At 32.7% G+C, this 19,606-nt stretch overlaps 1 protein-coding gene across 2 annotated transcripts in view; it reads right to left on the bottom strand.

Annotated features, from left to right (window-relative positions):
• Positions 1-19,606, bottom strand: part of CSMD3 (CUB and Sushi multiple domains 3) — a 1,244,673-nt gene that overhangs the window by 38,895 nt on the left and 1,186,172 nt on the right. For both annotated transcript variants that reach the window (XM_059165746.1, XM_059165745.1), the window contains 5 exons: positions 19,309-19,494; positions 17,205-17,378; positions 14,977-15,159; positions 10,800-10,976; positions 864-1,043 (listed from right to left, as the gene is read on the bottom strand). In XM_059165746.1, the coding sequence (XP_059021729.1) occupies positions 864-1,043; positions 10,800-10,976; positions 14,977-15,159; positions 17,205-17,378; positions 19,309-19,494 (900 nt within the window). The remainder of the gene's footprint in view (positions 1-863; positions 1,044-10,799; positions 10,977-14,976; positions 15,160-17,204; positions 17,379-19,308; positions 19,495-19,606) is intronic.

The raw sequence follows: 19,606 nt of genomic DNA, 5'->3' as shown, positions 1-19,606 counted from the left end.
TATGACCACCAACATATATGAATAATTCTTGGAGTTACATTATCATTAACAGAATCAATTAATGATGTATGAAATAACTTCTAAATATAAGATGTGTGTTCATATACTTGTATATATTAACTGTATATATACAGTGATCTGATTTAGAAACAGTGTAATCAGAATAAAAAGACACACATTGAAACTATTCTTTTTGTTAAACTGTCAATTCACAGATGTTTAGAAAGACACCTGAATGAGAAATCTCAGTATTATTATAAAACAATAGAAATAGCCTGATATTACATCTACAGTATTCCATAAATAATCAGAAAAATTGGCAAAAAAATCATATCTCCAGTGAAAAAATAAATAGCATAAAGTAACAAATTTATGCCTCTATGGACAACAAGATTTATTTCGGATTGCACTAAGAAACATGTTGTTTATAAAGAGTTAGTTTTACAATTTAGTATGACTATCTCAAGTTACAGAAAGTTTTTTTTCCCATCTTTGAGTTGTTTGACCCAAGTGAATCATCAAGTTAAAATTCTAATTCATTAAGCTTATATTCTCTTTTAAATAGTCACTAATCAATATAAATGATGAAGGTGAGTACATACCAGAGCACATGATATTTTTGTTGTTTTGGATGCACTAAAAATCATTGTCATTACCCATAATAAGATATAATATTTTTCTTGAAATAGTTTAACTTCTTTATTTTCTATATGGTTTTAAAATAAAAACTACAGCAGTCAGTTTTCAGTATCAGAAAAAAATGAAATAATACAAAAATGCTCCTTAAGCTTACTTTACATTTTTCACATTAAAAAGTAAATATACAGCAGTTATCACTGATAATATTGAAGAAATTATCATACCTCTACAAGTTGGCATTACTCCACTCCATGTGCCATTAGTTGTACAAGTTCTAATTCTGGAACCATTCAATTCCATTGTATAGCCTGGCTGGCACATGTAAGAGACATTTTGTCCAACCACATAATCATCTCCATATCTCAGTCCATTGGCTGGTATACCTGGGTCTCCACAACTGATGACTATCAGTATTGGATTAGAAGAGCAGATGGTTAATGTACCATTTAATGGAGAGAAGTAGTAAGCATATGGCATACTTAATATATAAGTAGGGAAAATTAGTTATCATCCTCATTTTTAATCATAAAACATAGGCATATTTAAACCACACACTGGGAATTCCTGATTATGATCAGGTACGCTTATTACAGATTCTATGCATATGGTTCAGAAACTGTCATTTAGACTCTGAAGAGGCTAGGTTAATAAACTATTATACTGTAAGGCACTCTGATGCAGTAACCCCTTTTAATATGCATTAGGGGATCATGGAGAAGTCATCCTATAGAGTCAAGATTTCTAATATAACATTTGAAATCTATGTATTCATATATATGGCAACTGAAATCTCTAACTGATCAGGCTTGGGAGACTGAGAGCATATTTTCTTCACAGTGTTACTCAGCTGGATATTATAATAGTTTGGGGTTTTTTTTGTTGTTGTTTTTTGTTTTGAGAGAGTATAGGTAAATCACAAGTGGGGGCAACAGGGGGGAGGTGGGAGGAGCAAAAGGAGAGGAAGAGAGAGAATCTTAAGCAGGCTCCACACCCAGTACAGAGCCTGACTCAGGGCTGGATCTCACCATTCTGAGACCATGCCATGGGCCAAAATCAAGAGTCAGATGCCTAACCAAATGAACCTCCTTGGTGCCCCCATAATAGTTTTTTTTTTAAAGATTTTATTTATTTACTTGATAGACAGAGATCACAAGTAGGCAGAGAGGCAGGCAGGGGTTGGGGTGGGGAACATGCTCCCCCACTGAGCAGAAAGCCCGATGCAGGGCTCGATCCTAGAGCCCTGAGATCATGACTGGAGCTGAAGGCAGAGGATTAACCCACTGAGCCACTCAGGTGCCCCCCACCCCATGATAGTTTTTAATTAAAACAATGCTAGGTTCAAAAAGAATACTTCCTATTGAATAAATGAAAGAATGAATAAGCTATAAAATGTGAATCTATTACACACAGGGCAGGATACATGATTTGTGGCAATGAAAATGCCAAGGTAGGGACAGAGAAATCAATTTACCATTTTCGCCAACTCATTGCCAGCTCAAGTGAAAGAATGACCTCCAAGAAATTGCAACCTCCACTCTGGACTCTGGGAGGCATTTGCTGTCTGGATCGGGGATCAGTGAGAGGCCTACATAAAGTTCTTACTAAATATGCCTTGCCGTTACCAGCCCAAGACAGGGAGACCTGCTGCCCTGTTCTGCTCTAAGACTCTGTAAATATCCCCAACCTCTACCCATTTCATGCTTGCAACCAGGCCCTCACAAAGGGGTGGAAGAAAATTGCAATGTGAGCCTCCCATTGTTGATGACACCATGGACTGGTTGGGCAGAGAGCATCAATGACCGCAGAATAGGAGTGAGAATGGGGAGGTCAGGCAAGGCCAGGGATACCACACGGTAGAGGGTGAATGGCCTGTAACCCATTCTAAGAAGACAGGGAGGCAGAGAGGCTGACTGCACATAAACAGAGTCTCCAAGCCCTCCGCACATGCTCCATTGTCTCAGTAGATTTCACTTACAAAATACAAATTTAAAGCTGAAAGGCGCCCCTGGGTGGCTCAGCGGGTTAAAGCCTCTACCTTCGGCTCAGGTCATGATCCCTGGGTCCTGGGATCAAGCCCCACATCGGGCTCTCTGCTCTGCGGGGAGCCTGCTTCCTCCTCTCTCTCTCTGCCTGCCTCTCTGCCTACTTGTGATCTCTGTCTGTCAAGTAAATAAATAAAATCTTAAAAAAAAAAAAAAAAAAGAAATTTAAGACAGCAATCACAGAGCATTAAACCCCAGCAACGGACCCTTTGGAGCACGAGGTTCTCTTAATTTTTTTAGCCCATAAAGCTAGATCTGTTACATATACAATATTATCATTTACAATGCCACACCAGAAGTTTCAGGAAGACTTGAGACAGCAGAGAAAACATAAATAATTTTAAATATGATATTTAATAATAAGGTAAAACAAAGATTATATATAAACCACAAAAGCATTTGCTGTTTTGAATTTGCTGTGTGAGTTACATGATTTAAGCTTGCTTTGGACAAGGAATTGTCTAAAAGTTTTCCATCAACTAAGAGAAAAAAGGAAAATCCAGAAGGTTACACTATTTTTTTTTCCTGGAGATTTAAAAAAATATATATATATATGGGATTACTTGCCTTTCAGTATCTTTTTTTTTTTTTTTTGCCTTTTTAAATCTTTTTGTTTGTAAGAGGGTAAATAATTTCATGAAGTGAATCTGGGCTATACGCTTTCATTTTTACTTGTAATTAATTATTCAGCAAGGATTGCCTGATCATCTCATGGGTGCCAGCAGGATGGGTGATCAGACTAGAGATGTATGTTGGAGATCTAGGGTCAAAGACTAAAAGTAGATTAAGGGATGGAAGACCTTAATAGAACTTCAATTACATTGTATTTATTAATTTACCATTAAAAATTATGAATGTCAAGATTTCTTTCATATTATTCTAATCCACTAAGCCTAAGAAGTTTTAAGACAGTGAATAATGACATTTAAATTAAAGAACAAGGTTCAGGGCACTTCACCTGATAATCTCAGAGCCCTGGAGACAGTTTGCTAAAATCACACTCATTGAGTGTTTCTGTCTGACTCCTAATAAGAATTTTGCATATAGGACAGTTTTTTCTTCTTTCAATTACTGCAGAGGAAACAACTTTTTAAATTGTACAACCAAGTTGAATAAGAAATCAAATCCTGCTTATTTACCAGGAATGTCACTTCGAAATTTCAGTTTTGAAATTCTGTTTCAAAATTTACAACTATTTCAAAGTGAGTATTAAGACTTCAATTTTTTTTTGTTCATTTTGCCTTCTGTCTTTTTCTATTTTTAACCTATATTCCAATTAAGAAGAGGGAAATGAAGGCGCACACCTACAAACTGTTGTTTTCTAGGTAACAGTTTGCAGATGGAAGCTGTTTGCAGAACCCTGGCAAGAAAGAACAGCTAACCTGATCCTAAGGCACAGTGAGCTGAGATGCAGCCACTGTAAGAGGCCAGAAGGGTTATTTTCCAAAGAGGCACCAAAAGAGAGTTTGCATATTGTGGGAGCATCGTGAATGAAATGCCTGACAACCACAGCTTCCCAAGGACTTGTTTGGTGTCTTCCTTGTGAAGCAAAGGCCAGTCAAAGAGGCAGTTTCCAATAGCAACAGTCTTTGTAAACAGTACCTGTTCTTCCCATCAATTCATTTACCATCAGTTTGTTTTTAGCAACAAAAAAGAGGCTTTTGGTCTTTTCGGGCAAAACCTTAGAAGAGGGGCTCTTTAGGGTTTTACCTTAAAATTCAGAGACATCAGGGCATGACAACGGAATGCTATGTTTCATTGCAAGAAAAATCTTTTCAAAGGTCACCAAAACCCCTAAGCACACAGGCACAAACATGTGCACACACACACCAATAAACCCCAGAAAGACAATTGTTTTGTCTCTTTTCTACACTGTTATATTTTCAGAGCTTCATCTAGTGCATCACTCAGTATAAAAGTTTAAGTAAATATTTATTTAAAGAATAAATATGTGAATGATATGTAAGGAATAATGAGCTCAAATTCTCAAAAAAATATACATTGTTTTAAAGGTTTGAATTTGTTTTTCTGGGAGTTTTTTCTTATTAGCTTTTATCATGCAATTGATGCCCATGTGGCATCATTTATGATAAATCTAAGTAGATAATCTCTATGCTAAAAATAAAACATAATTGTCGTAATTCTAGTCTATGCCACTTCAAAACCACTTTCTCTTTTAACTTCTTAAGTGAGGATTATAAATATGCATTTTTAAATAAAATAGGGTCACATTGCCCACACTTTTATTCCCTTACTTGGATATACATGCAATATAGTTTATGTAACTAAACTCTGGATGTTTGAGTTAACTTCATTTTTTTTTTCCTATTAGAGACATGCAGTAATGGAAATTCTCACCCAGACATAATCACACATTTGCTTTTCCAGGTTTTAGGTTCATAAAATAATTCTACTATAGCAGAACAAAGTACTAGAAAGGTGATCATTTCTCTGATAATGCTTCTGGTTTTATATAATCTCCCAATTCAAACACTGGTTTCCTTTTTAGATCTCGGAAGTAGATTTTCTCAACCTCAACCTTGGCACTACTGACATTTGGTACTAATTTTTGAATGGAGGGGGCTGCTTTATGCATTGAGAATGTTTAGCATTGACCTCTACTTGCTAGATACTGATAGTACACTTCATTCACCCACACTGTGACAGCCAAAAATATCTCCAGACATTGTCAACTATCCCCTGGGAAGCAAAATCACCCCTGTCTGAGAACCACTGCACTGTGAGATAGCTCTCTCTCCATAAGGAGATTTAGATGACTTTTTTTTTTAGCTTCACTTTACCCAGTTTCACGCTGGGATATCTTCTCCAGCTTTCTCCTGTGCGAGAGTAGCTCCGTCTCCCTGAACCATTCTTTACAAAAGAGAAAGAAAGAAAAGTCTTGGAGAATTCTGTTTGGTAACAAAGATCCAGTAAGGATTTTGTTCCTGGTTATTGGAACAAAAGCCTCAGATTCATTTATCACTGTATCTGACTGAGTATGCTGTCCTTGGCCCAAATGCCAAGACCTGTCAGATATAGGGCATTAATCATTTTGGAAGGAATCCTAGTGGGTTAAAAAAAAAAAATTCCAAGAAACAAATGAATGTATTTCTTTTTCACCCTGAAAGCCAATCCTTACTGCCCTTGACAAGCCCTGGCCTGGTGCAGACTGTATCTTCTTCCTTAAATACTACACACACTACGTGTCTTGGGTATCAAAGGTGGCTCTGGCTGTTAAGACATCAAAAGGTAAGAATCCTTTACTACATTTTTAAAATGACTTTTAACGTGTGCTTAGTTTTAGATATTTTCTCTCATTCTAAAGATCACAGAAAAGAACTTCACTAAATTGTACAATCAGAGTACTTATATGAACTTGGTATTACGGCAAATATCTTCCTTCCAGCTTGGTTTAGTTTCATGGATCTTTCTCAACATAATTCCTCTGCCAAAGTTGACCTTGATCGTATGATATATTCTTTTACCTACCCAAGACAAAACTAGTTTATTTAGGGAAAGTTTCCCACTCCAGAACTGGCAGTGGTTCATAAAGGACTTGTCTGGAGAAGAGGGAAAGAGTTCTTGTTTGCGAGGCATCTTTTAGAGAAAAATTAATTAAATATGTTATTCTCAGTTCATTTATAATCTTAACCTGGCTGAATATTAGCAGGTAGAATTTATGTGAGAGAAAATTTACCCTTTTACTAACATCTCTACTCTGGCTAGGTACGGACCGAGGAGGACGGGGGCATTACTATTATTATTAAATTGTGTTTATTCCAAAAATTTTTTCCAAAAATCATTAAAATGAACAAGTCAAATTTACCCATGGGATTGATTGAACTGCTCTTTTTTTTTTTTTTTTTAAGAAGAGAAAAAAGAATGTGTGTGTGTGTGTGTGTGTGTGTGTGTGTGTGTGTTTCTACTGGCCAATCAAGAAAATATATGTGTGTTTCTATTGGCCAATCAAGCAAATGAATGTACATTTGCAAAATCAGCCTGGTGGAAAATGCTCAAAAGGGTGAAACTTCTTGGAATACTGATGCTATTTCACCACCCTATGAAATATTAGAGACCAGAGATCTTACTTACTGGACTCATTATTCTCAGATCCTAGGAAACTGCCCAAAGATAATAGAGTTTATGTAAATGTTTTTTTTATTAACTGAATCCATAAGTAGTATGATTACCTTATATAGCCACATTTCTATATTTTCAGATAAAAAATAGACTGCTATAAGCTAAAAAATAAAATTACATTCTAAAAATTAGATGACCATTCTGATTTTCACTATGCAGTTTCCTAGAGATAACAAGCCCAGGAGAAAAACAGAGTGACCAAAATTTTATCTTAAAAAAGATTTAAAAAATCCAAATTTAATTTAATTTAATTTAATAAATTTATTAAATAAATAAATTTAATAAATAATAATAAATTTATATAAAATTTATATAAAAATAAAAAATAAATACATCTAGTAAATTTAATTTAATCCAGAATTTAATTCTTTTTGTTTTTACTTTCACCACAACATTGTAAATGGATAATTCATTCACCTATATTTTAAGGGCTTTATTAATTTCCTCAAGTGTCCCTCTTAATTCATATTCAAATCATCCTATATCGAAACATGGATCATATCATCTGTCTTGGTGATCTTATCTCTTTCAGCTGATATTATTCTAATTCTAGCAGCTCCACTTTGTCATTGATTACGTATGTGATTCAACTGTAGCTTGATTCATTCCCTTTGACTCATCACATCAAAATATTTCATCTCTTGCAAGATTTAAAAAATTATCATTAACATATATTTGCACTTTATGTTTGGACATTCATCTTGAGACAAATAAAATTATTGACAAGATATATAGAAAAATTCTAATTTTAAGCAGAAAGGAATGTTGAACAAAAATAAATCTTACAAGTGGCCAGCTCATTAATAGATGATATAACTCTGTAAAACTCAAATGGGTAAATGCAGAGAAATTGAAAAAATTTAGAGAAGAGTAGGCTATAAATTAATGAAACAATTTCATATGCATTATAGGTATTGTCCTACATTGCCATGTCAAATATGCTTGACCATTCTAGGGAAGATAGAAAATAAAGCAAGAAAACAAAGAGAAGGAAAAATACAAAAAGAAAGAATGAGATGAACTTGAGTCAAATAAACATGTTTAAGTCTTAGATCCTATGTATACTGTGTTACCCTGAAGAAGACATTTGTGCTTCCTCTATAAGATACAATTTCTTCAAATGCAAAACAGAAAGGCTAATGGTATTTATTTCATAAATCTGTTATTAGAAATAAATGAGAGAATTTGTGTAAATTACTTAGCACAAATCCTAAGGACCAATAAACACTGAGTGACAGATATTATTTTTTATGAGTAAAAATAATAACAATTTGATTGGAAAGCAAAAAAAGGAAAGTTTTGTTTTGTTTAGGTGGGTTTGCCAAAAAAACTGCTGCTAAGGCTTTGGTTTGGAAATTTAGTTCAAGCATTTTAAATTTTCTTTATATGTAATTTAATTCATCTCAAATTCTTATATAAGTCCTTATGTTTAGATGCTAAAAAAAAAAGTACCTACAAAAGGCAATTATGTTAATTAAAAATTTATTATAAATATTTATTATTTGAACTTAACCTTTCTGGTATATATAGGAAATAATTAAATTGAATGGAAAATTCCATCCATGTATGAGTAGAAATAACTGTTCAGCAGTGGGCTCTGACAGTAGTCAGTAAGTCAATTAAATAATTTGGTATCTCAGTTTCCTGATCTACATGTACAAGTCTATGATACAATCTCTTCCAGATCTAAAATTACATGGTTCTTTCAATATGTGTTTAAATTGACTTCCCCTGCAATTTAATGAGAAGAAATCTGAGACAATGGTTCTGATTCAGTTTGATAACCACATATAAGCATTATCAATATCTTAGATTCTTAAATTATAGAAGTTTAGCATCTTAAGTAAAAGACTTAGGTATTTATCCTTGACTAAATTAATTTGTTATTCTTTGTGGGGGGAAAAAGAAGCTGTGTTATTCGATTGATTTCCTTTACTCTGAATATATTCATTATCTCAGTCTATTTGATAATTATATATTAAATGCATACTATCTTCCAGAATCTATGTGTTCTATTATCTACAAAATTACAAGCCCTTTCTATAAACATTTTAAAGTGGAATGAAATTATAAGTCATGTATAGTCATAGTTAAAATAAAACTCAAATGAGATATTTCGGTGAGCCAACATTTCAGTCCTGTGCTCCACCCTAGAAAGTCACTGGGATAAACAGATCTGGTCACTATTGTTCTAAGACATTTACAGCTTAAAGCAATGAATTTTGGAACACTGAAAAAAAATTCAATTCAATTCAATTTTTTTTCAAAAAGATGTTTATGGTTTAGCAGTATAAGTTATTGCCATTCAGAAAAAAAAGAAAGAAAAAAAGTTATACAGCATGGAGAGAGCACTTTTAGCTAAAAGGGATATGAGGAAGACGTGTCTTGAGAAGGCTTAACCAAAATATGTCATTTGAGCTGATGATTAAGAGATAGCAGTTACAGTTCTAAAGGCTCAAATGGGATAGTGTAGTATGGAAAGTAAAGCATATCTGCTAATTGTTAGATTTTTAAGCATCACCAAACAAATGAGACATTTGCAAAGTAAGCAAAAGGATTTCTTTCCTTCAAAGTGGAGAAATCAGGGAGAATTTATTCTCCACCTGAAACAAGTAGAAAAGAAAAAAAGAAAGAAAGAAAGAGAAAGAGAAAGAGAGAGAGAGAGGAAGGAAGAAGGAAGGAAGGAAGGAAAGAAAAAAAAAAGACCGACCAGGTTTCATCAGGCAGCAAAGCACAGAACACAGTGATCCTTGAGAGACAAAAGCAAATGAGTCCTCCAACTGCCCCATCTTACTGCCGTAAAAGAATGTCCAGGCTTTGGCACAGGGAGAAAAAACCCATGCAGAGCCCAGCTGACTCCCTGAGTTGAAGAGATGGATATGAGAGTCAGGAGACAACAAAACGGATAGAATTTGAAACAGAGTACCAGAGAGAATATGCACAGAAAAAAAGGAGAGATCTAGGAGAGATCTAGGGAGAGAGCTCCTTGAGTATTCATCAAAACACTGCTCAGTCTGTGAGGATCTGCCCAGGAGATTCAATGTAACATTATCTGAGGCTGACACAGGGCCAGGAATATTACTTTTTACTGACTCCACTCAACACCTGGTAAGTGTTTTGCTTTTATAGATATGGCTAATATGTTCTATTCAATGCTTATTTCAATAGTCTCCTAGCTATGATCTGCCTTCACCTTTGAAAAGATCAATACCCATGAGGCACCTCAACAGCCAGGTCATTGCACGCAATCTTAATTGGCAAGAGAGTAACTACAGGTGACTTTCTCCAGGTACACAGATATAACATGACATGACATGACTTTGATAGCATCTTCATCTGGGGTGATTCATTTGAGCCAGTCGTTCAGGAAATACAAATACAAAAGAGCCAAATTATTAAAAGGAATGATCCATACTCAGTATAAGGTTTATCTTTTCAGTTGAATTTCTGGGAACTATCAGGTCAGGCAAGGGCTGCTCCACCACTGACACTGTTAATAACTATTGACCTTCGCTACACTGTAACGTTTAAAAAAAAAAAAAAAAAAAAGAGGCCCAATACCTTTCTGCGTCTTGGAAGCAACATGTTCCTGATTTACAAATTTTAAAAACCAAGTCAGTTATTGATGTGAGTTAGATTGACAAAATGAAATTTTGTTTTCCTTGTATATTTAATTTCTATTAAGGTAATAATTCATCTCTGTTCTTTAAAAAAAAAACTGTTATATTACATTTAACAGCACTGATTTGCTGTGATTCTTCTTTCCTCTGCCAATTGCAGTACTTTGGTAAGTCAGCAGATTCTTAAGGTCATTAATGTGACTTCTAACTGTAACACAACTACCATTTTTTAATTGGAAAGACAATACCAATATTCACCACGATTTGATTGATTTACAAAACACACACATACACACTTATGCACTCAAACATTTTTCACAGAACTAGTGATTATTTAAAATAATGAGAGGAAACTTACTTGTACAGTTAGGCAAAGTTCCAGACCATGTTCCATTGGCTGTGCACTGTCTAACAGAAGGTCCAGAAAGGATGTATCCCTCCATACAGGAATAAATAACTGAACTGGAAAACGTGGTGCCATCAATCCGAAAGACTTTTCCATTGGCTGTGGTTCCTGGGTTACCACACTGTACAGCTATAAAACAAAATGGGTCAGAGTATATATTAAAATGGTTTTAGAATTCCTCTCACAAAAAAATAGTGACTTAAATGATTGTTTCAAACTATCCAGAGGAGCTAGAAAATCTTCTATGATAAGCATTGGCTTAGCTTTTATACAGAGTTGAAAGTCAAGATGAATTTATATTGATTCTATTAGATTAATTACTGGGGTGTAAGACTTTTGTTAGTAGCTTTGGTAAAAAATTTACAAAGTGAAGTAATTATTTGAGTATTGCTCTTGGGTACTATAAAATCTTCCCAAGAAGGATTTACGTCTGCCTAAAAAGCAGCTCATGTAAAATTAGAGTGGACGTAAAAACAAGATGCAACAGAGATTTATTCTAATTACACTTCTAGGAGGATGGATATAAAATAGATAATTTAAGCATTATAAATATCCATGTATATTTTTATTTATGTAATTATATAACTTATTTGCATTAAAACTTTATTATCTCTATTTCTGGGCCAAAGTGTACAAAAAACAAACTGAATAAAAACAAAGTAACTAAATTCTAGGAATATTTTGAACTACATTTGCAACTTATCCTAAACAAGAGTCACAAACACAAATGCCTTATATGATTAATTATTCTTTATTATGTTTAGCTATTTGCCATTAATACCATAAGTGAATTTTTTAAATACCTTAAAAGCAAATCTGTGTCAAATGTAATACTAAATTCTGCTCTAATATAAAAAGGTATTTTAGTATTTTATAGAATTTACAATTTTCTCTATGAATAAGGAATGTAATTACAGTTTCAGAAGTACTACCTATATCACTCTCTGCATCTTATTTAATTTTGCCATTCTTTTGCCATTCCTTTGAATTTCTGTGTGTATGTGTATTTGGGAAATGTACACATTTCTTACATATACAACAAAGTCAAGACCCAGGTAAAAAAAGTTACTCTCCAGCCTTCAGGAGAACATATGATATACTAAACATTTTTATCTGCTGTCAAGAGTAATTACTCTCTTCTATATTCATAAGTGCCTGCCTAAAATAACAATCTGATTATATTTATTTGTTATGTACCATGATCCTTGACACAACACAAGAAGGATTTGAAAAACATGAATAATATACTTATAATATACTCTAGCCATATATAGAACTGTGTACATTAGTCCAATTTTTTAAAAAGCTTTTATTTAAATTCCAGTTAGCATACAGTATAATATTAATTTCAGATGTACAGTTTAGTGATTCAACACTTCCATACAATACCCTGAGCTCATCACAAGTGTTTCCCTTAATCCCCATCACCTGTTCAACCCATCCCCCCACAACCTCCCCTCTGGTAACCATGAGTTTTTTTCTCAATAGTTGAGGCTTTTTCTGGCTGTCCCCCTTTTTCTTTTCCCCTATCATCATTTGTTTTGTTTCTTAAATCCCAAATATAAATAATATCATATCATATATTTTTATTTATTTTTATTTATTTGACAGAGAGAGATCAGAAGTAGGCAGAGAGGCAGGCAGAGAGAGAGGGGGGGAGGAAGCAGACTCCCTGCTGAGCAGAGAGCCTGATGTGGGGCTCCATCCCAGGACCCTGGGATCATGACCCGAGCCGAAGGCAGAGGCTTTAACCCACTGAGCCACCCAGGTGCCCCTCGTATCATATTTTTAAGATAAATTTCTGGAAATGGAATGCCTAGATAATTTTTAATTTCAAAAATATGTTTATAAAAAATAAAAAATTATATTAAAAAAATTTTTAATAAAAATTAAAAAAAACCAGGAGTCTTTAAAAATAAAAAAAAATAAAAAATATGTTTAATATTTCCCAGATCTGCAACATCAGGCACCATCATTTTTTAAAAAAATATTTTATTTACTTATTTGTCAGAGAGAGAGAGAGCATAAGCAGGGCAAGTGGCAGGCAGGGGGAGAGGGAGAAGCAGGCTTCCACTGAGCAAGGAGCCCAATGAAAGACTTGATCCCAAGACTGTGGGATCCTGACCTGAGCCAAAGGCAGACACTTAACTGACTGAGCCATCCAGGCATCCCCATCATTTTAAAAATCCTTGTCATTTGTCTAAATTGTATATTCTTTAAATTTGTATTTTTCTATTTATTAAATAGCAAATTTATTTGATATTTTTATTTTCACATGTCTTTTATTCATCACATCCATATGATCTATGAAAGCTTTAATATTTTACTGTAAGTTACTAACATAATATAATATTACCAAACATTTGGAATAAAGAAAATAAAAATACTACAAATTCCACCACTCTGTTGTAGTATCATTTTTATGTATTGCCTTTTACACATGGTCTCAAATAAATACCATTTGCCTTGATTTTACTAGAGTGCATAATTCTGAATCTTAATTTTTAACTGTTTTACATTATATACATTTTCTCATGGCCTTTAATCTAATACTTATTGTTGATACATGTATCATGTGAATATATAACTGCTTATGTAATATTTTTTCCTATTGCTCTCAAATTATTTCCAGTTGTTTTTAGTCATAATCAATAAGAAACATAAAATTGCATCATTGCAATTGTGTTTTCTTTAATACTTTTATTTTCTTTAGGAAAAAATCCTCAAAAATTAATAAATCAAAGTTCTCTATATTCTATGAGTAAGTGTAAATTTTTGTCAAATTACCCTAAAATATAACAATAAAAAACCTCTAGAAATGTTTTAAAGTTCTAGTTTTACACCACATACACCAGAATTTCATTTTAAAACAGGTGAAAATTATGCCTTGATGTTCAATTATAATTTTCTGACTACTAGTTATGTAGAATTTTTTTCTATGGGTTGGAATTGTTATTTTGGCTCTTCTGTATTTTCTGTTCATTTCCTCTGTCCATTCATCTACTAGAATCTCTTTCCTAAATGATTTGTATGAGTTCCATCCATAAGAAAAATGATAATTCTGTTATATTTGCTATAACTTCTGGTTCTTTTTTATCCACAATGTATATACAAACAAGACGAAGTCAATACCACACATTTCATCTAAAAAATATTTTGCAGTTCAGCTGAACAAAGGGATGCCTTAGATATCATCTATGCCATGTACAATAAATTTATAGAGATTTTTTCCTTTGGAAAATAAGTTTGAGAAATAGTCTTATTTTTTTTTCTTTCTTTTTCCCTCAGCAACATTGTTTCTCAACTAGTTTCCCTATAATAGCAGCTAAGCTGCAAGTGTCTCTTAATTAAGATTAAATTTGGTGAAGTTAAAAAAGATAACTGTCTCTCCTAGAATATGGGCACTAATTTGAAACATCATAAAAAGATTCTGAAATATAATCAATCAAGAAACAGTCAAGAAGGTTCTATTGCTAATTATTTCCTATTTATAAAACCAATACATTTGGTATAACATCAAGTAAATTTCATAAATATTTTTGCAAGTTTAGTATTTGCACTAAAGTCATCTCAAAAAGAACAATTTAAATTTAAGGATAATTTTTAAGCAACACTTCATTTTCTAGTCAATCTGGTAAAGATTTAATTATGTTACCTCCGAGCTAGTCAGAATGATGAACAATCGTACTCAAACACTAAAAATGTTAAGGATTTTAGCTACTAGTAACTGTCTTATATAAATAAAAATCCCATATATATTTAGGCATCTTTCTATATTTTTCTTGAAAACTTAAACGATCTTGAGGCAATGTTAAGAACAATTATTTTCCCCATATAATGTCTATTATGTCTATGATAAAGGTGGACTAATAAACCTTTTTAGCAAATATTTTTAACTTTTCGAATTGAGATGTTTGTTATGATATGAAGTGTTTGTGCATATATAGCTCATGAGAGATAATTTTTATAATGATTACCTATCATAGCTCTTTTATAAGATGATGCCTTTATTCTAAGGTTGGGTACAGGATGAATGGGGCAGGAGTTATTTCAACTGTAGTAACCAACTGAAATTGCATACACATTAAATCGCAACATTTTCCATATACTTAGTTTCTGCTTAGATTACCTTTGCATTCTGGTTGTCTTCCAGTCCAACTGCCATTGGCTAAACATGTTCTTTCTTCTGAGCCATGAAGGATATAACCACTATCACAAGCAAAACGTACAGAACTTTTGGTTCTGAAATCACTTTCCTGTCTAGAACCATGCCCAGGAGTACCTGGATCCCCACATGTACCAGTAGCATCACCTGAAATTCAGTACAGTTTAAGTCAATTTATTTCATTAAACATTTCCTATGTTCATGATTTAGTCCAACAGTCTTATAGGCTTTTGTTTTTGTGCATGCTATATTTTAATATGACAAACTGGGTGAAATCATAATTCATATTTCCCATCTGACTCTAGGCATTAAAAAAAAGCCTAAATGAAAAAGAAAATTGTGCAGAGTATGGCGTTATTTTCTGTATTGATATTTGGGCCTATTAAACAAGTTAAGGTCATTTCATTAGTATTTCTGAAACCTGGTTAACAAGTTAATGGAAAATTTATAACTGATAGTACTAGGAACTCAAATGACAACAGGTTTATAAAAACTAAAATTAAAAACTAGACTTGGTAATTTGCACATTGAATTTCCTAATTGCTGAAAATCCTTTTTTGTTAAATCACAACTGTAGTGTGCTGGAAAATGTAGATGTTACAATATAGTATTACCAGTAACCCAAAACTTCACCCTCTGACTTTCTGTACCAATGTCCAATGACCAAAGATAAATTAATTGTATCTTTTCCAATATGAAAATATATAAATAAGTTATAAACAAAGATGGAAAAGTCTGGCTTAAATTACTAATAAGGATTTATTCCTTGTTCATGACTAGGTGTTCATCTTTTTATTTTAGTATTAAGGATTTATTCAGTCCCTTTATCATATCTTAAATAATTATCATCATAGTTGCCCCAGTATTATTACATGTTGAGAGGAGAGGAAAAAGAGAGAGACAAAGTTGAAGACATATACATTAAAAATGCTGCCTGTACAGATGCCTTGTTTGATATGCCCGGTATATTTGAAATCCTTCCTTGTAACTCCTCATTTTCATGTGATGTAATATTACTCATACAAAACTTTAAGATCACGAAACTTTAAGATCACTACTTCACTTTTAAATATCTATGTGCATTTTTTTTCTTGCAATTCAGTAACAGTTTCCTAATAAGTTGGGATGTATGCATCTAAGTTTACGTTTTTATGTATAATTGGTTATCTGGGTTAACTATGAGTTACTCAAAGATAAGAGTTTTAATTCTCATTAATATCAGTTTTATAGTAACATTAGAAGTAATAGTTTTTTTTTTTTCAAATCTCTAAGTTAAATTTGAAGTCCCAAGCAGTCAGTACACAGGGATTAACCACTAGTTACAACGAGATTGTAGTTACAAGGAGATAAGTAACCATTTCAAAACTTTTACTCCTAAAAGGAAAACAATGTACAACAACTTCTAGTAAGTCATCAACATGATTTCCACAGAGATAAAATAATATAAAAATAATGGGCAATATATAAATAAAAACAGGTAGAAAAATAAGCACCAACTTCTAGTTGATGGGTAAAAACAAATATAATAAGTAGTATCAAATAGGGAAACTACACCGATCTAAAACTTATTTGATATTTTTTAAGAAAAGCAGTAGCTTAAACAGCTGAAAAGAAGAGTTATCAAATACTCCACAAATTATTAATTTTAAATAAGCTCAATATTCATTTATTATATGATAACACTATTGGGGTTATAGAAACTCAGGAGTGATAGATAAACATCTTTCATAAAACTTGACTCAGTTTAATTTATAAAAACATTTAGGGCTTTATTTTAAAACTATTCTATTAATTAATTGATTGTGTAGAAAGTTTAATAGAACTGAACTCTAACCGAAAATCTTGAAATAAGGTTTTGTATCTACTAAAACAGAACAGTTCATTTTAATGGACAAAAGCACAATATACACAGTAGCATCCTAAAATCAGTTAATTATTTACATTAGCTACAACACAGCTCAAAACATATACCTGTAATTTATCATCTACAAGATGAGTATTAATTTGTGCTCTGAATTTATATTGCCTTAAGAAGTGTTCCAACAAATGTATAAACTATGTTATAGCCTCTCTCATGAGATTTTTTAAAAAATGTATGTATCTCTTTTTATTATTTTGTGTATATATTCCTAGTAATAATAACACTAATAGTGTACCCTCCAACACACATTGTCCAATTTTCTAAGAGGTACCTGAACAATGAGGTTGTGATCCACTCCAATGGCCATTTAATTGGCAAGTCCTTGATGACTGGCCTAGAAGGGTGCGCTTTCCTGTGCAGGAATAGTGAACAGTGGACCCAAAGGTATACTTCTCACCAGACAGGACTGCATTAGGAGGAGCGCCAGGGTGTCCACAGTCAATCACTACAATACATAATTATTGAATATAAAATTTTTTTATATCTCCTATCGAACAACCTGCACCATGTTCTATAAAATAAATAAGAAGTAAACTATCTACTCAAATATACCTAGCCTCCAGAAGTCAAAAATCCATGTGAAAGTTGGCTTTTAAAAAATAAAATGGAAGTTACAGTTACATAAACAATCCTGTTAACCCTCTCACCACTGTTTAGCGGGAACACTGTAAGCAAGCATAAATGAGTGAGTATAAGTCTGTTACATATGGGGGTGGTGAGTGTGTGTTTATATACATATGTGCATGAGTTTAAAGTATGTATGTGCCTGGACAAGGATATGCAAGTTAGAGAGAGGAGTAATGTGGACAATCAAGGACCTACAATGCTTATAAGATTCAAAATAAGCCCATACAGAAATTAAAAGGGAAGAATTTTGAAGGTAAAGGAAAGGAATGAAGATGGATATGTGACACACAATCTAATAATGCAGTCTAGAATAATCCCTTTCCCAACCCATAAAGAATAAATCATGCTGTACAAAGAAAATATTCAGTGGCTTGTTACCTAAAACACTACAAAATATAGCAGAGTCAGATATCACCTCATGTCAAATTTTCTTTATAACCTAGAGGTAGCTTGGTAACTGTGTACTGTCTTTTAGTTATAACTTGGAAAAATATTGAGTGCAATATGACTCCAGAATTTTAAATGGCACATAAAGGGATATAAACTTAATAAAACCCTTGAGTACTTTGCACACTACCAGAGATGCTATGGAACATAAAGGCAAAAAGTATAAGAGCTAAGAAAACCTGAAGAAGTTCATGTTTATGTGTCTTAAGAAAGATTTTTAACTTGAATGCTATAGCCACATGAAGTCAAGTAAGTGAAACAGTCAACTATGAGACCAGACTGTCTACAAAAAGAAGTGAAATACATTTTAAACAAAATGATGTTTAAGCAAAAGATCAACAATTGAATTATTTGCTACAGAAGCTGAAACTTAATGAACAGGGCATGAAGTTTTGTTTCTTCATTAGTGCATGAATGATGTCACAATATTTAAAAAAATATATAAACATAAATTACCTTTAAGTAAAAAATCATCATGAGATGATTTTATAATTTAGAAACTTAGTAAAACCCAAAATTACTTGCACAATGATTTCTTGACACACTACTCCTTCAGTCTATGAAGTTATTCTTTCTTGTCATGATTCATCACCTTTTTGAGACATAGCTATAGTTGAGATTAAATAACTAACTGAATATTTCAAATTCATGTTCAGTTCTCTATGTTCTCACAAAATTATTTCCTTGCTATACATGTTAATTTTATGCATATCTGCTATAATTTATCTTATTTATATTCTACAATTCCAACACAGCATATGACAAAATGCACTCAAATGTTCACTGACTTGAAAGATGATGTGTATCAACATTTACTGCATTTATATGTCTATGTGTCTGTAATATGATAAATGTTTAAATCAGTAAGATTTAAGTCACACATTTGTCTAAATCCTTAAATATTCTAAAGCCCTGGTAGATGTTTACATTAAGACTAATATTGCCTTAAATGAAATTTAAAATATTAGTACAAAAGAAAATTAAAATGTAACTGCCTCTTCTGGGATGGTAATATCAGAGAATATAACAGATGTTGCTTTTCATATTCTATCTGCTTTATCAAAGCTCAAATTCAAAGAATTACATTAATATTAATAAAAAACAGCATTCAGGCATTAAATTGACAGAATGTAGGGGGCTATAGTTTCAAAAAGTGAAATAATAAAATCAAAAATTAAATTAATGTAATAATTATAAATAAGATCCTTCTAATATATACCTCTAGATAATTTATAAGACAAAAAATATCCGTGTGGCTTCCATGGCATTTTGTCAAGGAAGAATTCACATTATCTACTTACTGATACATTCTGGTAAAGGTTTATCCCACTGTCCATTTGGTTGACATATTAAAACTGAAGATCCAAATAAAAAATATCCTGGATTACAGTCGTAGAATACCACAGTGCCATAGGTGAAATTTCCATGTTCTATTTTACTTTCTCTTTTGGAATTGGCTGGAATTCCAGGGTCAGAGCAGTTCACCACTAAACAAATGACAAATATTCAAAGTTATGTTTGGAATAGTATATATAGACCTACATAGATTTCCATTAGAAATGAAGTTTCAAAGGTAAATTTAATCAAATAAACCAAAGA

Source organism: Mustela lutreola, chromosome 3, assembly GCF_030435805.1.
Source record: "Mustela lutreola isolate mMusLut2 chromosome 3, mMusLut2.pri, whole genome shotgun sequence".
Lineage (NCBI taxonomy): Eukaryota > Metazoa > Chordata > Mammalia > Carnivora > Mustelidae > Mustela > Mustela lutreola.
This window is presented reverse-complemented; position numbering and strand designations above follow the sequence as displayed.